We start from the raw sequence: 24426 nt of genomic DNA on the forward strand, positions 1-24426 counted from the left end.
TTGGTGGCTTTAATGGCAAAGCCAGTTAGTGAAGGAGTGTTCTTACAATGCAAGATACTAGCACTTACTGAACTTTGAAAAGGTGTTCTGGTTAACTGTGATAGTATGTTTTACTAGTGAAAAATACTCTTTCTCTCCTGCCAAGGCACCTTTATGTAAAAGCACTTAGTCGGAGGTCACTTTTTTTTTTTTTTAAAGTAAACTCTATCCCCAACATGGGGCTCAAACTTGTGACCCCAAGATCAAGAGTCACATGTTCTAGTGACTGAGCCTGCTGGTACCCCACAAATGGTACAGCTTTTTAAATTTGGTTTTCAACTGTTCATTGACAGCACAGAGAAACCCTGATATAGAGCTTATACCTGAAACTTTACAATGTCTACTTTTTAGTTCCAGTGACAGCTTTGTAGCTATTACAGGATTTCATATAAAAATTCAATCATGTTTTTGGTGAATAAAGGTTTACTTCTTCCTCATTCTGACATCCTTTCATCTCTTTTTCTTATCTTACCGCACTGGCTACAACCTCTAGTACACTGTTGGTCTTAAAGGAAAAACATTCTTTTTTTTTTTTTCACAATTAAGTTTGACACTAGTGTAAGTTTTTCAAAGATGCTCTTTTTATCAGGTTAAGGGCATTTCCTTCTATTCCAAGTTTGCTGAATGTTTTTATCAGAAACAAATATTAGATTCTGTCAAATGCTTCTTCTGTAACTACTGAGATGAACATGTTTTATCTTTCTTATTTTGTTAATATAATAAATTACATGGACTGATTCCCAAATGTTGCACCAACCCTGCATTCCTGAAATGATATCCACCTGGACAGTATGTACTATTATGCTTTTCATATACTGTGAGATTCTAATTGCTAAAATCTTGCTAAGATTTTCCATCTATGTTAATGAGAAACATTGGTATGTCGCTTTCTTTTTTGTGATATCTTTCGTTGGGGCATTGGAGTAACGCTGGTCTCAAAATAAGTTGGGAAGTATTCCTTCTCATTCAATTTTCTGGAAGATTATGTAGAAATGTTGACATTTCTTCCTAATGTTTGGTAGAATTCACCAATGGAGCCATCTGGGTCTGACATTTTCTTTGTGGACAGTTAATAACTACAAACTAAATTTTCCTAAGAGATAGTGCTTTTAGGTTACCCATTTCTTCTTGAATGAATTTTGAAAATTTGTGTTTTTCAAGAAATTTACCCACTTTATCTAACATGCTGAATTTGTTACCTATCATTTTTAGTATCTGTAAAAATGCCACCTCTTAGGGCTCCTGGGTAACTCAGTCGGCTGAGCATCTGACTCTTGGTCTCAACCCAGGTCATGATCTCATGGGTTCATGAGATCGAGCCCTGCATCCAGCTCTGCACAGACAGTGCAGAACCTACTTGGAATTCTCTCTCTCTGCCCTTCCCCCCTACTTGCTCTCTGAGTAAATAAACATTAAAAAAATTGTTTTTAAATGCCACCTCTTTCTTTCTCAATGTTGGTAATTTGTGTCTTCTCTCCCCACCCTACTCACCATTATGTCTGCCTAGAGGTTTATTCATTTAATTGATATTCTCAATAAATCAGCTTGTGGTTTCACTGATTTTTCTATTTTATTGATCTCCACTTTAATTTTTGTTATTTCTTTTCTTCTACTACTTTGGATCTCACTCACTCTTCCCTTCTAGTTTATTAAGACAGCTTTGCTTAAGTCATTGATTTGAAATCTTTTTCTTTTCTCATATGGGTGTTTAGTGGCATAAATTTTCCTCTAAGTATTATCTTAGCAGCATCATACAGATACTGATGCTTTGAATTTTCATTCTGTTTAATATACGTCCTAAATATCTTTTGAGTTCTTTATTTAGAAGTGGGTTTTTTTGTTGTTATTTTACTTTTAAAATATTTCCAGAAATTTCTCTGTTACTGATTTTTAATTTAATTATATTGTGGGCACAGAATATACTTCATGTGATTTAAATTCTTCTGAATTGTTAGGTTTTAAAAATCTCCTTAGAATATGATCTCAGGATGTGTTCTGTGTTCACTTGGAAAAGAATATGTATTCTTCTGGGTGGAGTGTTCTATAAATGTCAGCTGGTCAAGGTGATTGATAGTTTTAGCACTTTTCTATCTATTTGCTCTATCAATTATTGATAAAAAGTATCCTGGAATCTCCAACTGTAAGTGTACTTATCTATTTCTCCTTAAAATTCTATCTGTTTTTGCCTCATGTATTTCAAAGTCCTATTATTTTTTTTATTTTTATTTTTTTTTAAATTTTTTTTTTTTAATGTTTTTTATTTATTTTTGGGACAGAGAGAGACAGAGCATGAACGGGGGAGGGGCAGAGAGAGAGGGAGACACAGAATCGGAAACAGGCTCCAGGCTCCGAGCCATCAGCCCAGAGCCTGACGCGGGGCTCGAACTCACGGACCGCGAGATCGTGACCTGGCTGAAGTCGGACGCTTAACCGACTGCGCCACCCAGGCGCCCCTCAAAGTCCTATTATTAAGTGCATAAATGTTTACATCTATTATATCCTCTTGATGAACTGACATTATACCATTATAAAATAACCTATTTCTTATCCTTATCCCTTAAATATTTAGAGCAGTATTTTTTGCTCTATAGTCTACCTTATCTAACATCAGTCAGTACAGGTTTTCTTTTCACCGTTAGCATACTTTAAAAATCCAAAGCAGGCTCCAGGCTCTGAGCTGTAAGCACAGAGCCCGATGCAGGGCTTGAACTTGTGAACTGTGAGATCATGACCTGAGCTGAAGCTGGATGCTTAACTGCCACCCAGGCGCCCCTAACAAACTCTGCTTTTAAATTGGGGGTGTCTAGACCAGTTACAATTAATGTGATTACCTATACAGCTGGGTTTAAAATCACTATTCTATTATTCATTTTCTAATGGTCTCTATTCTTTGTTTACATTTTCCTCTTTTTCTTCTTTTGGATTAACTAAGTATTTTTTATAATTCCCTTTTATCTCTTTTGTTGTTGTTGTGTTGTTTAAATAGGCTTCATACCCAGTGCAGAGCCCATCATGGGGCTTGAACGCACAACGCTGAGGTCAAGACCTGAGCTGAGATCAAGAGCCGGACACTTTAACGGACTGAGCCACCCAGAGCCCCTCCTTTGTTGGTTTTTTAAGTGGTAACTCTTTATATGCCATAAAGTTAATCTGGGTTTTATTTATATATAGAGTTGTGCCACCATCACTGCAATCCAACCGTGGAACATTTTCATCATCCCTAAAAGAAACCTTGTACTCATCAGCAATCACTACCCATTAATCCCTCTCCCCCTACCAAGCTCTACACAACCACTAATCTTGGTCACCACACATCTGCCTATTCTGGCCATTTCATATAAATAGGACCACATGGGGGCACCTGGGTGGCTCAGTTGGTTAAGCGTCTGACTCTTGGCTCAGCTTAGGTCATGAACTAGCAGTTTCCTGAGTTCGAGCCCTGTGATGGGCTCTGCACTGATAGTATGGAGCCTGCCTAGGATTCTGTCTCTCTCTCTGCCCTTCCCCTACTTGTGCTGTCTCTGTCACTCTCAAAATAAACAAACTTAAAAAAAGAAAAAAGGACCACATAACATGTGTGTAAATGGCTTTTACTTAGTTTCTGAGGTTGATCTGTGATAGAATGTATCAGTACTTCGTTTCTTAAACACTTGATTATTTTTTCAGAGATTTAGACAAGAAAAAACATTTTCAGTGATTTTCATTCCTTTATGCAGATCCACATTTCCATCTGACAACATCTTCCTTCTGCCTGAATGATTTGGTTTAACATTTCTTACAGTGCAGGCCTGCTGGTGATCAATTCTTTCAGCCTTTACACATTTAAAAAAGCCTGTTTCCCCTTCACTTTTGAAAGATACGTTCACAAGACAGAGAATTCCAAGTTAACAGACTTTTCTTTCGGTACTTTAAAGATATTGCCCCATGTCTTCTGGGATGCACCATTACTTCCATAAAGTCCGCTGTCATTTTTTGTTCCTATACATGTGTGTCTTTTCTTTCTGGCAGCTTATTTTTTCAGCTTACAACAGTAAGGTTTTTTGTTTTTTAACAGACTTCATTTTTTAGAGAAGTTTTAGGTTCACAGAAAATTGAGCCAAGGTCTGAAAGCTTTTAAGATTTTCTCTTTATTATTGGTTTTAAACAATTTGATTATGTGCCAGGGTGTAGTTTTCATCATATTTTTTGTGCCTGGAATTCACTATCTTCTTGAATCTATGGGTTTATAATTTTCATTAAATTTGTAAAGTTTTCAGCCACTTTTTAAAAAGTACTTTTTTTTTTTGTTTCCCCCTCCCATTCTTTGGAGACTTCAATTACACTTGTATCAGGTCTGCATGAAGTTATCCCACAGCTATTCACTTTTGTTTCAGATTTTTCCTCTTTCGTTTTATTAAAAAAAATACTTATTTTGAGAGACAGCATGCGTGCACAGTCGTGCACATGAACAGGGGAGGGGCAGATAGAGAGGAGACAGAGAGAACCTCAGCAGAGAGCCCGATATGGGGCCTGAACCCACGAACTGTGAGATCATGACCTGAGCTGAAATCAAGAGTCAGATGCTTAATATACTGGGCCACCCAGGTGCCCCTCTCTAAAATATCGTTGTAGATGGTTTCTATTCCCATGGTCTTCAAATTCACTAATCTTTTCTTCTGCAAGCCTAATCTGTGATTCTTATCCCTTGTATTTTCCATCTCTAAAATTTTTTTCTTTTCTTTATCTTCCATCGCTACTTCTAAATATGCTGAATCTTGGGGCGCCTGGGTGGCGCAGTCGGTTAAGCGTCCGACTTCAGCCAGGTCACGATCTCGCGGTCCGTGAGTTCGAGCCCCGCGTCAGGCTCTGGGCTGATGGCTCGGAGCCTGGAGCCTGTTTCCGATTCTGTGTCTCCCTCTCTCTCTGCCCCTCCCCCGTTCATGCTCTGTCTCTCTCTGTCCCAAAAATAAATAAAAAAATGTTAAAAAAAAAAAATATGCTGAATCTTTCTTTTGGGTTCTTCAACATATAGAATATAATTATTTCTATGTCCTTGCCTACTAATTCTATCATCTGTGTCATTTCTGGATTGATTTTACTCATTATGGGTCTTTGCATGCCTGGAAAATATTGACTGGATGGCAGACATCAAAAATTTTCCGTGGTAGGTGCCTGATATTTTTGTATTCCTATCAATATTGGTGAGCTTTGTTTTGAGACACACATAGGTGATTCTAAGCTGTTTACTTATATAGGAAAGAAACAAATTTAGAAAGAGTTGATCCTTTTAGGAATTAAAGTTTTGTTAGGCAAAATTGGAGCAACATTAAATCTAGAGTTAATTCTGTCCCATTACTGAGGCAAGACCTCTCTATGTTTCTTATTCTGAATGGTGGGACTAGGAAATATTCTGGGCCCTGTGTGAGCACTGAGGACAGCTTCCTCTCATCATTTCCAGTGGCTGCTTTTTCCACCTCTGGGTACTTATCTCACATGCATGTGCTACTGAAGACTCAAGGGGGATCTCTACAGATCTTTCTCCCTCTCTGGTGTGTGTATACAAACTAGCTGCCTTGACATCTCCCAGCTCCCAGCTCTGTTTCTTAGCTCTAGGAGACCACCTAATTGTCCCTCCCTGTGCTGCAGCCTGGGAACTCTTGCCAGGAAGTAAGCTGGATCAATTGTAGGGCTCACCTCAATCATTTCCTATCTCTTAGGGGTTGGTTTTCTTCATTATTTGATGGACAATATCATGAAAACCACTGTTTTGCGTATTTCCCCCCCAGTTCTATTTCAGTTCTCTCAGGTGGAGGGGTAAATCTGGTCACTGTTACTCCATCTGGACTGTGTATACAACAGGTTTTGCTGTCTTAGCTATGTTATTATGAAATTTCAGGATGATATGATTTGAGGTGGTCTTTATTCTTTCATTGGGCTGGGTACTCGGTGCATCCTTTCTGTCTGGAAATTATATTCTTCAGATCTGGGAAAACTTTTCTATTATTTCTTGGATTATTTCACTTTATTTTCTTTGTTCATTATTAGTTACATCAGTACATCTTGGTCTGATCTTGTAACTGTTATATTTTTCTCATCTTTGCATTTTTAATAATCTGGGAAAATTTTCTTGACTATCTTCCAATCTTCCACCTACTGATATCTTTTGTTTGTTTTGGTAATCTTAAATGTTGATTTTCCAAGAATTGTTTCTCATTGTTCTCTGATCTGATCTTTCTCTGAGAATACTTTCCTTGTTTCATGGATGCCACTTATCTTCTTCTTGATTATATATAGTTCACTTGTGTGTATAGGCTGGTTTTCTTCATATAGCAAAGTATTAAAAAGTTAACTGGGAAATAAGTCAGCCTTTTCATTAAAGATAGGGACGGGGGGTACCTACATTTTGAAAAATCTTCTAATCTCTAGTCTGAGGGCTTTGAGTCAAGCTCTAAGTATTCTGAAGACAGGGTAGAGAAAAGAAGTTTATTATATTAAGTTACATTGAATCTACTTTTCTTATTTTAGTGCTACATCTTTCACTGACTCCTCCAACAAGAATGAGGGGCCTCTGAGGTTTAATTTCTCCTTGAATACATATCAGCATCAGTTTGTTCTTTTGTTCTACCAGAAGATGGGACTTACAGCATTTCATTGGCTGAATAGGATAAAGAAGGAGCCCTAAGGGGCCTGACACCTCCTACATAGATTTTCCACTAAATCCCCCCCACCCATTTTCAACTTGTATATTATAGCTCTCCCACCCCACCACACATGATGTGTGCCTCTAAATTCTAAGCCTCTGAGATTTTTACACGAAAACTGGTTCACTTCTCATAGACGTTCCCTCTGCAAATGCTTAGGATAGGTCTTCATCTGTTCAGTTTACTCAGCTGCCACTTTTCCACCCTTTCATCTTCCAAATATGTATTGAAATCTTTTGTACACTACTGTCTCCTATTCATTTTGCCCTTATGATATTTAAAAAAAAATTTTTAACTATCACTTTACTTGGGTCTGGGGAGGGACAGCAAGATGTGGTCAATTTGCTTTGTTAACCAGAAAATTCTAGTATAAAAGAGTTAAAAGTTGTGTTGTCTGATAGGTCTACATATCTACAATTGGAATGTTACCATATACTATTCTTTGTTTACAAGACGCTACTGACCTAGCATCAGAAGGAAATACATATATTTTTTTGACTAGTGGTGACAGATTTATGCTCAAATGTCCATCTCCTTTCTAGGTCTCCTTGACATATAGAATACTTATTTACAAGAGATCTGACTATATTTAACTGACTGAGCCACCCAGGTGCCTGAGATCTTACTTTATTAAGAGGGCAGGGCCCATTAGATGTGGCAAGGAGCAGAGGGAAATGGAACTGTTAAAGCCGAGTATAAATTTTGCTCTCCTTACTGAAATGCACAACCCCATCTATCATAAACAACCTCTTGGGGCATCCGGCTGGCTCAGTCAGTTAAGCATTTGGTTAAGTGTTCAAATCCTGATTTTGGCTCAGGTCATGATCTTGCAACTTGTGAGATGGAGCCCCGCATTGGGCTGTAATGACAACATGGAGCCTGCTTGGGATTCTCTCTCTCCCTCTTTCTGTCCCTCCTCACCATGCTCTGTCTCTTTCAAAATAAATAAACTTAAAAAGAAAAACCCTGGAGCGCCCAGGTGGCTCAGTCGGTTAAGCGTCTGACTTTGGCCCAGGTCATGATCTCACAGTTCGTGGGTTTGAGCCCTGCATTGGCCTCTGTGCCGATGGCTCAGAGCTTGTAGCCTGATTTGGATTCTGTGTCTCCCTCTCTCTCTGCCCCGCCACCGCTCACGTTCTGTCTCTCTCTCCTTCAAAAAAATTAAACGTTAAAAAAAAAAAAGAAAGATAAAGAAAAACCCAAAAACCCCCAAAACCAAAAACCTCTCATCTTCCACTACACTATGAGTATTCTGAGGTTATGCCCTCTATTTCTCTTTAGAAGACTCTTCAGAAGTCCCTAGATTTCTAAATAAGTATCCTGAATACAGAAGAAATATTTATTAACCAACTATAAACCAATAGTTTACTTTTTATATGACTCTGAATTGATGACAGCAAAATACATAATTTCACGTACTACAAAGTACTTGTTTCTTCTCCTTTAAAAAAAAGATTTTAAGTAATCTCTACAATCAATATGGGGCTTTATCTCATAACCCCAAGATCAAGAGTTGCACGCTCTTCTGAATGAGCCAGTCAAGTGCCCCTCCTCTTCTTTTAAAAAAATCTGCTTAGAGGGTCGAGTGGGTGGCTCAGTTGGTCAGGCATCCAAGTCAGTTAGGCGTCCAGGTCATGATCTCAGAATTGTTGAGACTGAGTCCCATGTCAAGTTTTGCACTGACAGTAAGGAGCCTGCCTGGATTCTCACTCTCCCCCCCTCTCTCTGCCCCTCTCCTGCTCGTTCCTCCTCCCCTCTTTCTTTCTCTCTCTTTCTCTCTCAAAAAAATAAATAAATAAACTAAAACAAAATTTAAGAAAAAAAAAATCTGGTGACTGAGTGGCTCAGTAAGTGAAGCGTCTGACTCTTGATTTTGGTTCAGGTCACGATCCTAGGGTTGTGGGATTGAGCTTCATATTGGGTTCCGTGCTATGTGTGGAGCCTGCTTAAAACTCTCTCTCCCTCTGCCCCTCTCCCTAGCTTGGACTCTCTGTCTAAAACAAAATAAAGAAAGACATGTAGGAAGAGGATTCCTGGTTCCATTTGTGCCTAAGACCCAGCCATATTTTTTAATTTGAGAATGTTGAGTTTAGAGACACATATTAAAGAAAGTTTCATATGTATTAGGAGTACAGAATAAAAAGTTAAATAAAAACAAGCAGAACTTAAGACATGTACATACATTAATCCACTATAAAAGAAATGACTCAGTACCCTAAAAAGCTGTTTAATTCCATTTGTTTTTTTTTTTATTTTTTATTTTTTTAAAATTTTTTTTTTTTTTCAACATTTTTTATTTATTTTTGGGACAGAGAGAGACAGAGCATGAACGGGGGAGGGGCAGAGAGAGAGGGAGACACAGAATCGGAAACAGGCTCCAGGCTCCGAGCCATCAGCCCAGAGCCTGACGCGGGGCTCGAACTCACGGACCGCGAGATCGTGACCTGGCTGAAGTCGGACGCTTAACCGACTGCGCCACCCAGGCGCCCCTAATTCCATTTGTTTTTATATAACACACATACATACATACATGTATTTCTTGTATTTTAGTTGTCTCAGGAAAGGAGAGACTTAAAAAAATATCTAAGAAAAAAAAAAGATAGTGAAGCATGTTTCAAATCAAACAATGTGCTAGAAGGATATTGTTACATAAACAGAGTCATTCCTTTATGACTCTGGAAACCAAGAACTACAAGGACCACCACCACCACCACCAAACCCCCCCCCCCATCTTCTATCTACAGATATCCACCAGGCAACTGAATCACTAGATTGGAAGTAATGGATCAGGGAAAGAAACGCTTTTCTCTCAGAAATAAAACCCACAACTTCGTCATTATAGAACAAAACAAGCAGGCCAGCAGCAACTTTCGGCCAAAAGGTGGGGCCCCTGAGTCATGTGTTACACAGAATGTACTTAAAAAGAGTCATAAGTATGTCACTGCCACATTCTTTAAGGCCACCACCTTTTAGGCTACATTTGAGCCAGAATATAAGGCTCGACACCGCCCCACCCCCCATCTCCTTAAAAGGGAGACTCTTCTATTTCTACTCTAACTGAATCAGTGATTACCCTTTTGTTCCTTTGACCCAGAACAACTTCAAATTAGTGAAACCAACTTTATTTCATGACAAAGAAGAGTATTCTCTAGCAAATAGGAAGACGGGTATGGGCGACTCTTATTAAAGTTAGAATTCAATTTTTCAACCAGAAGGGATATTCACAGTTCCATCATCTTCATCACTGTCCAGAAGTAAAGGTGCATACAGACTGAATAACTAGAAAATTGCCTTGGTTAATAAATACCATACCATTCAACACTAACTAACTGAATAGAGCTTTTAAAAATAAGCCAAGACAGTGGCTCATTGCCATTTTTATTAACAAAACTACTAGACTTGTTAAGCCATTGTTCACCTGGACTACTGCAAAATCCTCCTAACTAGCTTCCAACTTCAGTCTTAGGCCTCCAACAAAACTTATTTTCTATACAGCTACTAGTCTCTCCTATTTAAGACAGAAATGTGTCCATGTCTTTCCCATGTTTAAAATTCTGTAATGGTTCCCTAGGAAACAGGATAAAATCTGAGCTCTATAGCATGGAATATAAGGCCCTTTATGACCTGTTCCCTGCCCACCTCTTCAGCTGCTTCTGCTGTCTGTAGTTTCTTCCATACATCATACTAGAATTCTTTCCCTCTCTTTGCTTTAGAGTCACGCTGCATTGTACTCAGCTCCATGAATATGCTATGATCCGTCTGAAACTCTTTTCTAGGCACAGAACACACATTTAACTATCAAAATCTTCCTAATTATTTTCACTTATTCATTCTTTAGTCTTCTTCAGGTCTATTGTCACTTCTTTAGGAAGCCTTCCCGGAGAGGACAGACGTCTTGTACTAATCCTATTACCACTTTCATAGTTTGTAACTTCATGTTATAGTTTTTGGTATGTCATGAGAGCAGGGATACCATCTGCTTTGCTTATCACTATCTCTGATGACTCACAGGGTACACATGATATGTATGTATCAAAATGTGAAGAGATCTGTTCAATCAAGTTGTCATAAAAAGTATAATTTCTAAGGGTGCCGGGGTGGCTCAGTCAGTTGAGCGTCTGACTTCAGATCAGGTCATGATCTCACAGTTCGTGAGTTCGAGTCCCACACTGGGCTTGCTGCTGTCGCTTCGGATCCTCTGTTCCCCACCCTCCTCCACTTGCATGGGCTCTCCCCCTCTCAAAAAGGAGTAAACATTTTAGGAAAAAAAAAAAAAAGTAGCAAAAAGTAGAATTTCTAATTTTCTTAACTCTTCCAGTGACACTGATTAACCAATAATGAATCACTGAGAACAGGCCAGGGTTTTGTTTTGTTTTTTTTTTTAATGAAAACATTAGCTGCCTGTTAGTAAGGACACCAATGAGGGATGTAAACGAATAAAATGAGTACTTCTAGATTAGGACATTAGAGATGGCAAAAATCTTACGGTAATTATGATTTTTTTAAAATAAAAATACAATTTTTCCCTTCTAGATTGTTTTCAAGACTAACCACATACTGTAGCCCTCCCCTTCCTGGTCAAATCTCTTTATTTATCATGGAACAAAATCAGTGAGGAATGCCTAAAGATGAAAAGCAATTCAGATAAAACTATGGGAGAGAAACAGCCACTCAGGATGTAGGCAGGAGAATGCCAGTTCAGAAATGTCGGGATTAGTTAAGCAGGTAAGATCTCTGTGTTCATAGAAGCATGATTATGCGCGCACATGCGCACGCGCGCACACACACACACACACAAACACACACAGGGTTCTCCCTTTTTCCTAACCCTCAAAGTTTCAGGTCACACTAATGTAGGAGGTGACAACTTCTAGGAAGAAACAAAAGTGCAGGGAGGCTGGGTTGGAAAGGGAGGGAAGAACCCTAGAGAATGAGAAGAATTAAGGAGCACCCTACCCTCCAAACATTCCATCTTTCTTTCTCCTTCTCTCTCTACAACTGGGCTACACAGAGACTGCAGGAGCTCTACTCTTACTTAACAATAAAGCTGAATGCAATTCTTCCCATCTCACTCTACAAATTCAATGCAAATCTAATGAAAACATCAGCAGGTTGTTTTTAAAAAAAAATTTTTTTTAACGTTTTATTTATTCGTGAGAGAGAAACAGAGCATGAGCGAGGGAGGGGCACAGAGAGAGAGACTGGGACACAGAATCCGAAGCAGGCTCCAGGCTCCGAGCTGTCAGCACAGAGCCTGACGCAGGGCTCGAACCCACAAGCAGTGAGATCATGACCTGAGCCAAAGTCAGACGCTCAACCCGATGGAGCCACCCAGGTGCCCCTGGTTGTTTTTTGTTTTTTTGTTTTTTAAAGTACGTGATAAACAAATTCTAAAATTTAAAGAGAAGAGCAAAAGGACAAAAGATCATAAAGAAGAACCTGGTAGCAGGTTTGCTCTCTCAGGCATTAAGAATTATAAGCTATAATGATTAAGACAGTACAGTATTAGCTCAGGTACAAATAAGCCAATGCAATAAAGTAGACAATAGAGAAACAGACCCTGGCATACTGGGAAACCTGACAGATAAGGGCTAGTATGGCAGGTCAGTGGGGAAATGACAAAAGTTTCAATGAAAGGCTGGGAACACTGGTTCAAAAAAAGTGAAAATGGATCTCTCTTTATACATACCCCAAAACCAAATCCAGACAGTTCAAAGGTTTAAATTATAAAAGGCATACTGTTAAACCTTTAGAAAAATATAAGAAAACATCTTTGACCCATAGTTTGGCAAAGATTTCTTAAAACACAAAAAGCTCTTATTTGATAAAGGGATTGATCGATTTAACTACACCAAAATTAGTAACTTCTATTCAACAAAAGATATCACTGAGAGGGTGAAAAGGCAAATCACCACTTGGAAAACTATATTTAATAACATTTAGCTGACAAAGGATTAGTATACAGACAATAAGAAATGTTTATTGGGGCGCGTGGGTGGCGCAGTCGGTTAAGCGTCCGACTTCAGCCAGGTCACGATCTCGCGGTCCGTGAGTTCAAGCCCCGCGTCAGGCTCTGGGCTGATGGCTCGGAGCCTGGAGCCTGTTTCCGATTCTGTGTCTCCCTCTCTCTCTGCCCCTCCCCCGTTCATGCTCTGTCTCTGTCTGTCCCAAAAAATAAAAATAAATAAATAAATAAATAAATAAATAAATAAATAAATAAAAGAAATGTTTATTAATAAAGAAGGAAAAAGCAACTCCACAGAAAAATGGACTGAGGAATAGATGTAACAGAAAACACAAATAACTGGTAAATTAACATATGAAAAAATAATTTCCCAAGTCTTCAGGGAAATGGAAATTAAACCCACAATGAGATACTATCTCATACTTCCCAAGGTGGCAAAAATTCAAGTCCTGTAAAACAGGAATTTGCAAGGATGTTCAGCAAACATTCATGTTTTGTGGGTAAGAATGAACACTAAAAAGACTTCAGAAAACAATCTGACAAACCTACTCAAGACAAACGTGGGAATACCCTGTAACCCTACAATTTTACTCCCAAGTATACATCTCAGAGCAATTTTTAAATCTTTGGCCAAGACCCACATCAATATGTTTACGTTCTGACCTAATACACACATAACTGAAACAAAAGTTTCATGAATTCATGAAACATTTTTTTTCTTTTTGAGAGAGGGAGAAAAAGAGAATATCCCAGGCAGTTTCCACATTCAGCATGGAGCCCAATTTGGGACTTCATCCCATGACCCTGGGGTCATGTCTTGAGCCTAAATCAAGAGTAAGACGCTAGGGGCAGCTGAGCGGCTCAGTTGGTTAAGCCTCTGACTTCATCAGGTCACGATCTCATGGTTCATGAGTTCAAGCCCCAGGTCGGGCTCTGTGCTAACAGCTCAGAGCCTGGAGCCTGCTTCAGATTCTGTGTCTCCCTCTCTCTCTGATCCAGCCCTGCTCGTGCTCTGTCACTCTCTCTCTCGAAAATAAATACTAAAAAAAAAAAAAAAAAAAAGAGAGAGAGAGAGAGAGACACTCAACTGACTGAGCCACCCAGGTGCCCCCATGACACAACTCTTGCACAGTGTGCGACATACTCTGATTATTTCTATTTCATTCAACATTATACCTACTATATAGATTTCACAAGACACTAATGCAGTGGTTCTTAACATTGGATACACATTAGATTCACCAGAGGTATTTAAAAAATTAAAAACAAGAACAAAACTGATGCCCAGGTAAGTCCCTGAAGACTGATTCAATTGGTCTGAGATGGAGCTTGGACATAGATTTATTTTTTTAAGTCCCTCCCCCACCAAAAAGAGATTCTAATAAGCAATGAGAATCAAGAACTAAACTAATGGGTCACCTGATGCTTAATAAGCACTGCCATAGAGAAATACTTGCACATGCCCTCAAGATTACCCATAGAGCAGCACTGTTCATGAAAACAACCCAGATGTCTTTTGATAGGAGACCAGCTAACTAAATTGCCATATATTTATACAGTGTACTAGTATACATCAGTGAAAATGAACAAAACACAGCTGCATATAACAACATCAACAGTGAAAATGAACTATAGCTATGTATACCAAAATGCATCTCAAAAGCATAAAGTTGAGTGAAAAATGTAAAATGTAAGTCCTGGAAAAATGCATACATTATGATTCCATTTATAAAATGTTCCCAAATAGGCAAGCTTAAACCATACGTTGTTTGGAGATATTATGTTGTAAAACTATAATAAAAAGCAAGGGAAAAAAACTGCATAATTCAAGAGGGTAGATATTGGTGGGAGGTGGAGAAAAGAGAGATTGGGTGTGGCAGATGGGGGCTTCAGAGGTATTGATAAAATTCTAGGCTGGGTTATGTAAAGTTCTAGGCTGGGGAGATAAAAATGGTGTATAATGTGATATGGTGATATAACGATTTTATGGCTTTCACAGGTGTACCCACTGGTCAAAACTGCACAGTTAATTTCTGTACATTTCAATCTATGTAAATTTTCATTGATTATGTATTCTTAACTCTCAAGTAAAATGTGTATTATTTTTTCATTTACTATTCAGTTACCATTCAATTTACAGCTCTGTAAGGGGAGAAATATATTGGAAAAAAAGACAATTCTCTCATTCTGAAAATTCTGGATTTTGCTTTGCAATAAGGGATAGCAACACACACACATGCATACAAACACACACAAAAGTACTATCTTCGAAGTTAAAAATATCAAGTTTAAGTATTTAGAAATGACAGGGTCTAGGAAGGAAGGGTGAGGACACATGAAAAGTAATTTACGCCAACTGTTTCTTTCCTTGAATAGTATTTATCTTCGGTTTTATACCCAACTGCACTCATACTCGAAACTTAGTGAAAACTACCAGTCATTCTACTTTGAAGTTACAACCCTATGACAAAGATGTTCTGAATATAAGCCTATCCACCATATCAGATAAATTTTAAACTTTTGCTGTCTCTTCTTTTACATAAATTCAATCTCTATCCTGATGTACTTTGGTTGATCAAGAAAGCTAAAGGCTAAGGAACACAAAGCTAACTTCTTTAAATGAGACAAAAGGAAAAGTTTTTCCAATTACCACTGCAAATAAGAAATCTTTCTTTGAAATACCAAATCAATTTCTTCACCTTATCATTTGATGGTTTTTACTCTTACTACTTCACTTCAGTGACCTATAAATCTGTCTAAAAAATAATAATTAAATTCCTTTCCTGTTTTTTTCAGGATAAAAAACATTAAATGATATAAAAACACTAAAATGACTTCACATTTTGATTATGACCTCTGCATTGAAAATCTATAGGAATTTTTCCAATTAACTTTCAAATCTGTTAACCTGTTAAAAAAATAAACAACCCCCCCAAAAACATCTTTGAAATAACTCAAGTGAATGCTTTACATAAAAAAATGGAGTCACAAATCCCTATTACCATAGTCATCAATTTTAACAAGTCTCCTAAATATGTCCTGTATGTTTTCTTGATTTTAAGATGTCAATAATATGGAAACATTAATGTAACAGAAAATTTAATTGTATTAGCTCCCCATCAACACAACAGTCATTTAATGATGATTACATGGGCCATTTCCATTGGTTGGCAGGAGGCTCTTCCACTAAAAGCTCCCATAGTTTCCACTGTATCATTTTTCTTGCCAGACTTAGTTCATTTTCAGCCTGAAGAATCACCTCTTCTGGTTGGCCACCCTGAAGTTGGTCTTCTAATTTCTTAACATCTGGTTACACTTTAACCATACTCAACTTCTCATTTGTAATCTGTTCTGTATACTTTCTATTGCTGCATTTTTAGGAATTTGCTCAAGAACATCAAGAATCGTTGTGTACAGGGGCGCCTGGGTGGTGCAGTCGGTTAAGCGTCCGACTTCAGCCAGGTCACGATCTCGCGGTCCGTGAGTTCGAGCCCCGCGTCAGGCTCTGGGCTGATGGCTCGGAGCCTGGAGCCTGTTTCCGATTCTGTGTCTCCCTCTCTCTCTGCCCCTCCCCCGTTCATGCTCTGTCTCTCTCTGTCCCAAAAATAAATAAAAAAACGTTGAAAAAAAAAAAAAGAATCGTTGTGTACAATATTCTTAGCCTCTTGTGTGGACTTACACAAAGCCAAAACCACAAGGCCAGTAGTCTTCTTCAGCAAACCTGCCATGGCCACGCCAACAGGCCCTGTATATTTATTATTATATACAAAGCCCTACTCCTCTTCCATTTGGATTTCCTTCACCATGTTAACTTCGCTATCAATGAGTGGAAATATATCCTTATCTACACTTATATCTATTATTAGCTATCAGAGCCATATAGCCATGCTTAATGTAATTAAATAAACTAATCCCTAATTCTTACTCTAAAACCCATTACCAGTCCATAATGCCTATCTAATTCTAAAATCCAAAAAGCTCTGAAAACCACAAGTTCTTTCCTGAGGCTTGGCACCAAAACAAATTTAGTGACTTCAATTTATAGGAGATGACTATTTATAGTTTTTATCCCAGCTTGTGTGACTAGGCCAGTGGTTGTTAACTGGAGGTGATTTTGCTCCACAGAGGATATGTAGCAATGTCTGGAGACATTTTTAGTTGTCATAGCTGGGTGGGAGGTGCTACTGACATCTAGTTGGTAAAAGCTAGGAATGGCTTATAGGATGTTCTATAATGCACAAGATCAATCCCTGCATCAAAGTTATTTGGCCCCCAAATGTCAATCTTACTGAGATTGACAAACCTTGGACCAGACTCATGTTTGCAGAAGACACATTAATGTACTAATCACGGAGTGCTGCCTTGGAGGGCATTAACAGAATACAAGATTAAAAAAAAATTCTAAGTATTACTACTACTGAAAAATCACAAACTCTCTCAATGAGTTCTTTCTCAAATCTCCAAATCTCATTCACGTTGGGAAGCTCACGTCTTAGAAAATGAAGGAGAGGATTAGAGAAATTCATTTGATATACCAAGTATATGAGTAAAAACTTAGTTTTATTCTTTATTATCAGAGTTAAGAGAAACTAGCCTTTCTAATAGTGCCTATATACCACCATCAATTGTTTTCTTAGATCTGTTATTGTTCTCACCATAAAATATCAACTTATTATAATTTAATTAAAAAGATACCATAATTGAGAAAAAAAAGATATCAAAATCGGTAACATAAAATACAACTGAGACTCGTCGGGCACCTGGGTGGCTTAGTTGGTTGAGCATCTGATGTCAGCTCAGGTCAGGATCTCACAGTTCATGGGTTTAAGCACCACGTTGGGCTCAGAGCCTGCTTTGGATTCTCTGTTTCCCTCTCTCTCTCTGCCTAATCCCCGAACACTCTCTCTCTCTCTCTCTCTCAAAAATAAACATTAAAAAAAAAATTATAATAATAACCGAGACTCTTGAAGCCACAATAGCTATTTACCTTTTTCTGTGCCTGAGAATATAGAGATGATTTTATTCCTGGGCTTTTTTTCCTCTGGAACAGAGGGCAAAGGTTTCAAACTGTGATTGGCTGACAAAGGGTCTTTGCCTCCACTGCTAAAAATGGTACTGCTCATTCGCACAGGAGGTGCTGGAGGCTTGTCTTCCAGTTCTCCGTTATCAGACATGATTCGGAATTATGATGTGGCCTGAAATAGATAGGCAAAAATCATACAGTCAATAACAAAGTAAAAAATAGTACAGACAAGCAGAAACAGTAATAATTGTCCTCTTTTCAACTGTGAATTAGAAAATGTTATCCATTTAGAGTGAAGTTTGCAAAATTTATAAAATTAAATGAATAAGAGACGAAACTGGTTATTAATATAGGTAATCTCCCGTAACAAAGGTGGTAAATGGTTAGCTGAGAGAATGTTTGAAAAGCCATGTCCAGTTAAGAGGACTAGGGTAAGTTTTGGGAAAGCATGACGATAGTAACGTATCAAAAGATATTCACCTAATCAGTTGATTCTAAGAGTAAATATTCCAATGAAAAGACAGACAACATGAAGTCTTAAAAAAAGAGAATTCCAAAGAGGAAGATTATGTTCTAACCAGCCAAAGGATAGGTGCCTGACAGGTCCATTTCTGTAGCAAAGATAGAATGCTTGCTATTAAATATATCAACCAACACCACTCCTTACAAAGAATCTGAGTCCATGCTTCCCTAGCCTTGTGATTACAACTTAGCCTTCATATAAACTCTCCTAAAGGATGAGAATGTGCCACTGATGTAATATATGGTTTCTTTGAAAATGTGACGTTCTAACTACATGTGTTAGTCTCTTGCAAGCTTTGCAGACAGTTCCATAGAACTTGATCTAGTTCAAAAGTAAATCTAGATTTTGGCTCAAAACCAGAGTATGGCCAAATCTCAAGTTTCTGTCATCATGTGATGCCCTGTCCAGGCAGTCAAGTAACCCCTCTTAATCCACATGACTAATTCAGTGGAAAACGTCAACCTTGTCTATATATATAAACATTAATATCACATAAACCTTATTTACATACATATTTACATATATATTTATATATTTTAGTCCTTTTACAAAAAGTAGATTATATACATTTAAAGTCAGCAGTAAAGGGGAGGGTATGCCTAACTTCCAGATGAGGTCTGATACAAAAGTATATATTAGGAAACAACACATCTCCTCACTAAACAAGATTTCAATTGGTAATTAGATCCTGATTTTATTATAGCTACTTATTGCATTTAAGTGAATAAAATTTTGTATATATACAATGTAAAGAATACCAACTATAGTTAGATAAAATTAAAAATGAATAAAAAATTTCTTTTATTTGAGAGAGAGAGCACACACACAAGTGGAGTAGAGGGGCAGGCAGAGAGAAAGAGAGAGAGAGAGAGAGAGAATAGTTTAAATAATTTTTTTAAGTTTATTTATTTTGAGAGAGAGAGCGTGAGCAGGGGAGGGGGGGCGAGAGAGAGAGAGAGAGAGAGAGAGAGAGGGGGGGAGAGAGAGAGAAGGAGAGAGAGAGAGAGGGAGGGAGGGAGGGAGGGAGGGAGGGAGGGAGGGAGAGGGAGAGAGAGGGAATCCCAAGCAGGCTTTGCAGAGTCAGCACAGAACCCAATGTAGGGTTCAAATTCAAGACACTGTGAGATCATGACCTGAGTGGAAATCAAGAGTCTGGACGCTTAACCGACTGAGACACCCAGGCATCCCCAAAACCACTGTGTATTTTGTCTTCCATAATGACAATTACTTTTCAGCCTACAAAAGAGGAAGAAGGAGAGGCTGTAAAGGGGGAAAATAAACTTTTCTGGGGATAACTAGCTAGAGAATGGCTGGGAGAAGAGAGTAAAAAAAGATCTGTGTGTGTGAGAAAGACTTCCTGAATTGAAATCAATATTGGTGGTCAAAAGAAGAAACGGGGGTGGAATCTAAGAATGTCACGCAGATGACCTAGTCAGATGATTCTTCCAAACCAAGTGATCACAACATGTGGGGTTTGTTCTGCTTTGGAGTGAGATGCAACTGGCTGTTAAGCGTGGACTGTCAGGTGTGCATCACAAGAGAGGACTTATCTGTTGCTAGAAATGGAAGAAAGATAAGGCTAGGAACAACACTTGGAAGATTACTTGAGAACCTGATAAATCAAGACAGATGTTTATCTCTTATGTGACCATAACATCAAGGCAAAACAGAATGACTCTATAGCAGCTCACTTTCATCTTAATCACCACTTAAAACAGACATGGCACATTCAGATTCTGGTTACACTGTAAATGCTTCATATTTGTGCATATTTAAAAATTAGGATAATATAACAAAATCTCAAAATACATTTGCATGCATTTCAAGAAAGAAATGTACCAAAATATTAACAGTAGTTAACTGTGGCTAACAAGTAATTTTTAGCTTGATTACAACCATCACAACTGTGGTTAAAAAAAAAAAATCAATATAAAACAGGGCTTAATAATTATTTAGGGTGAGATGACTATCAACTGTATCCTTAAGACTGGCTCACAGACTTGGGGGGCCTGGGTGGTTCAGTCGGTTAAGTAAGTGTCCGACTTCAGCTCAGGTCATGATCTCATGGTTCATGAGTTCGAGCCCCGCATCGGGCTCTGTGCTGACAGCTCAGAGCCTGGAGCCTGCTTAGCCTGGAGCCTGCTTCAGATTCTGTGTCTCCCTCTCTCTCTGTCCCACCCTTGCTTGTGCTCTCTCAAAAATGAGTAAAATTAAAAAAAAAAAAAAAAAAAAAAAACAACTAAAAAAATTAAAAAAAAAAAAAAAAAAGACTGGTTCACAGATGGAACATGACTAGAAACTGCCAGTGCACCTTCAGCTGCATGCTGTCCAAAGTTATGATTAAAAGCATGGGTTGAGGAATCAGATTCCCTCAGTCGGAATCCTGGTTTCACCATTTATTTAAGTGTGTGACCTTGGGCAAATTAAATTACTTAACTGTAGTCAGGGATCCTTTAAGAAATGGCTGGTTCTAGGCCTGGGACAGGGAAAATAAGGATGAGCCTAGAGTATCTTATATTGTCAGAAGGTAAAAAAGTACTTAAAAAGGATAAGGACACAGGAAAGAGTTCCCAAAAGCCAATACTAGAATGAATGTAGCAGAAAAATAAAGTAGCATTATATTTAACCCAAAGTAAAAAATAAATATATACAGTTCATATCAGTACAAATGAATAAATAAAATGGTGGGGTGCCAAATCTTCCTTATAAAAGAATTCCAAATAATAATTGTAGCTACATCCCCTCCTAGGAGTTGGAACTTAACTTCCTTCCCCACTTGAATATATGCTGGATCTAGTGACTCATTTCCAAGAGGCAGAGTATGGAAAGGGAAAAATAACTTCATGGTGGAAAAATGTGGCAAACACTGCATTAACCAAGTGATCAAGGTTAACATCTCCAGTAATAAGTTATGCTGACGTCACTCACCACCTGATTGAATGTGATGAGAAACCTACTTTACCTCTATGGTATTCTTCCTCAAATTCCATAACCCCAGTCTAACTATGGGAAAAACATCAGATAAACCCAAACTGAGGGACATTCTACAAAAATTCCTGACCAATACTCCTTAAAGGGGCACCAGGGTGGCTCAGTTGGTTAAGCATCCAACTTGGGCATAGGTAACGATCTCGTGGTTTGTGGTTCCAGCCCCACGTCAGGCTCTGTGGTGACAGCTTGGAACCTGGAACCTGCTTCAGGTTCTCTGTGTCTCCCTCTCTCTCTGCCCCACCCTTGCTTGCACTCTGTCTCTCTCTCTCTCTCTCATTATAAACATTAAAAAAATAAAAATTAAAAAAAAAAAACTATCAAAGACATGAAAAACAAAGAAAAACTGAGAAATTGTTCACAGAGCAGAGGAGTCTAAAGAGACATGACAATGTTATATTCTGTAGCAAAAAAAGGACATTAGTGGAAAAACTGGTGAATTTAGTTAACAGTAATGTACCAATGTTGGCTTCTTTGCTTTGACAGACATTTTAGGGTTTGTGTTAACATTAGAAGATAGGTGATAGGTATACAGGAAATCTACTACCTCTGCAAATCTGAAATTATTCCACAATAAAAAGTCTATTTCAAAATGAATTATGTAATAAGTTCCTTTAAAAGTTATAGAATTATCTACAATATGACCTAGCAATTCCACTCTCAGTATATACCTAAGAGAACTGAAAACATATGTCCACAAATAAGTTGCATATGAATGTTCATAGCATTATTCATAATAGCCAAAAGATTAAAAAAAAACACCCAAAATATCCATCAACAAATGGACAGATAAAATGTAGCATATCTATACAATGGAATATTTGGCCACGGAAAGGAGTGAAGTACTAATACCAGCTACAACGTGGCTGAACCTTTAAAACATAAGTGGAAAAAGAAAGACACAAGAAGACCACATACTGTATGATACCATTTATATGAAATGTCAAGAACATGCAAATATTTCCACAAAGACAGCAGGTGATTAGTGGTCACTAAGAGGTGAACGGAATGGGATGTGACTACTAATGGGTATGGCGTTTCTTTCTGAATGCCATTTCATGAAAATGTTCTGGAATTAGACATCAGACATTGCACAACCTTTTTAATATCTTAAAACCACTTAATTGCAGTTTAAAATGGTAAGTTTCAGCTATGTGAATATCTATCTCAAATTAAAAAAAAATCTTTTTTAATGATTTATTTTTGAGAGACAGAGCACGAGTGGGGGAGGAGCAGAGAGAGAGAGGGAGACAGAGTCCGATGCGGGGCTTGAACTCAAGAACCATGAAATCATGACCTGAGCCGAAGTCGGACGCTTAACCTACTGAGCCACCCAGGCACCCTGCTACATAAAATACTTTAAAAGTGAACTTAAAAGTAAAGACACAGGGGTGCTTGGGTGGCTCAGTTAAGCCTCTGACTCTTGATTTCAGCTCAGGTCATGATCTCACGGTCATGAGATCAAGCCCTGGGGTGGGCTCCATGCTGAGCGTGGGGCCTGCTTGAGATTCCTGCCCCCCTTCCCCAGATAAAAACAAAAACAAAAACAAAAATAAAATAAGAGAGGGGCACCTGGGTGGCTCAGTCGGTTAAGCGCCGACTTCAGCTCAGGTCATGATCTCGCGGTTTGTGGGTTTGAGACCCGCATTGGACTCTGTGCTGACAGCTTGGAGCCTGGAGCCTGCTTTGGATGCTGTGCCTCTCTCTCTCTCTCTGCCCCTCCCCAACTCATGCTCTGTCTCTGTCTCTCAAAAATGAATAAAAGTTAAAAAAATTTTTTAAAAAAATAAAAAATGAGATACAACAAAATTAAACATTTTATTGATTTCATGAAGTACATTTTTTAAAAATTTCATCTATCTATAAGTTTACATCGAAGTTAGTTAGCATGTAGTGCGCAATAATGATTTCAGGAGTAGATTCCAGTGCATCCCCTGTGTATAACAGCCAGTGCTCATCCCAACAATTGTCTTCCTTAATGCCCCTTACCCATTTAGCCCATCCCCCCACCCACAACCCTTCCAGCAACCCTGTTTGTTCTCTGTGTTTAAGAGTCTCCTATGTTTTGTCGCCCTCCCTGTTTTTATATTATTTTTGCTTCCCCTCCCTTATGTTCATCTGTTTTGTATCTTAAATTCCACACGAGTGAGGTCATATATTTGTCTTTCTCTAATTTCACTTAGCATAACACTCTCCAGTTTATCCTACGTAGTTGCAAACGTGAAGTACATTCTTAAGTGAAACTGGTTTTAAAGAAAAAACAAAAAAAAACCCTCCAAGTGTATGGCCACTGCCTCGATCTGTGCCAAAATATAGGCTGTTTTACCTGCCAGCACTGCAAGTGTCAACAGTATGAAAGGCAAAGAGTATCTTAGTATTATTATGAAAATAGGTTTTGACTTCATAAACCCCAGTGGTACCACGTACCACATTGAGAACTGCTGCTTTAAAGTATATCCCAGCTCTACGCTTCACCCTCATACGCCAATTATTGTTTTACTGAGGTGGCAAAAGACACATATTTATTCATTCTTTCAAAACACAGCCTTTCCATATACAGTACTTTGTTCACCCAAAAAATTTTCTTTACTGCTCTATTTTAATATACTACACAGTAGCTTTTTAATTTGCTGCATACATTCAGTCCAACAGAACTAAAGAGGAGCTAATAGATTATTTGTTTCACAACATTCTTCTTGGTGATTATACATTACAGGTAAAGTTGAATTAGCTATCTCAAGGAAATCCCAATTAACATGATGTTATTACCTTACAGGCAACACATGTCTAAATAAACCCCCAAATTTAACATTAAACGTATGGGTCACAGATATCCTTAATGAAATTACTCAAGATGACAAATATGACAGCAACAATTCTAAGTAATATGCCTCATAAGTGATTAGATCTTAGTAAATACAAGCATGACAATCCTTGATACTATGACATCAGCTTAGCTGAGGACTTCATCACTTCATCTCAAGATTTCTCTAACCAGTATCTATGTCTTCAACTGCTGCTCAGAGGAAGAGGTTAGAAGCTTTAACCAGCTTCCTAAAGAGTTTCCATGCATTCAGGTTTTACTTAGAGGTACCTATAAGCAACAGACTGAGGACTAAACTCTGATATTTAGGGACATTTACTACTGAATTGATCTGATATCATGAATGCACCACATAAATCATATGCCTCATTTTACCCAAATACA

General features: G+C 38.2%; 1 protein-coding gene across 1 annotated transcript in view; it reads right to left on the reverse strand.

Moving 5' to 3' along the window:
* Positions 1–24426, reverse strand: part of PAK2 (p21 (RAC1) activated kinase 2) — a 91981-nt gene that overhangs the window by 31617 nt on the left and 35938 nt on the right. Inside the window, exon 2 of the mRNA XM_058730965.1 lies at positions 17672–17879. Coding sequence (XP_058586948.1) covers positions 17672–17858 — 187 coding nt within the window. The 5' untranslated portion in view covers positions 17859–17879. The remainder of the gene's footprint in view (positions 1–17671; positions 17880–24426) is intronic.

This window comes from Neofelis nebulosa, chromosome 5 (assembly GCF_028018385.1).
Source record: "Neofelis nebulosa isolate mNeoNeb1 chromosome 5, mNeoNeb1.pri, whole genome shotgun sequence".
Lineage (NCBI taxonomy): Eukaryota > Metazoa > Chordata > Mammalia > Carnivora > Felidae > Neofelis > Neofelis nebulosa.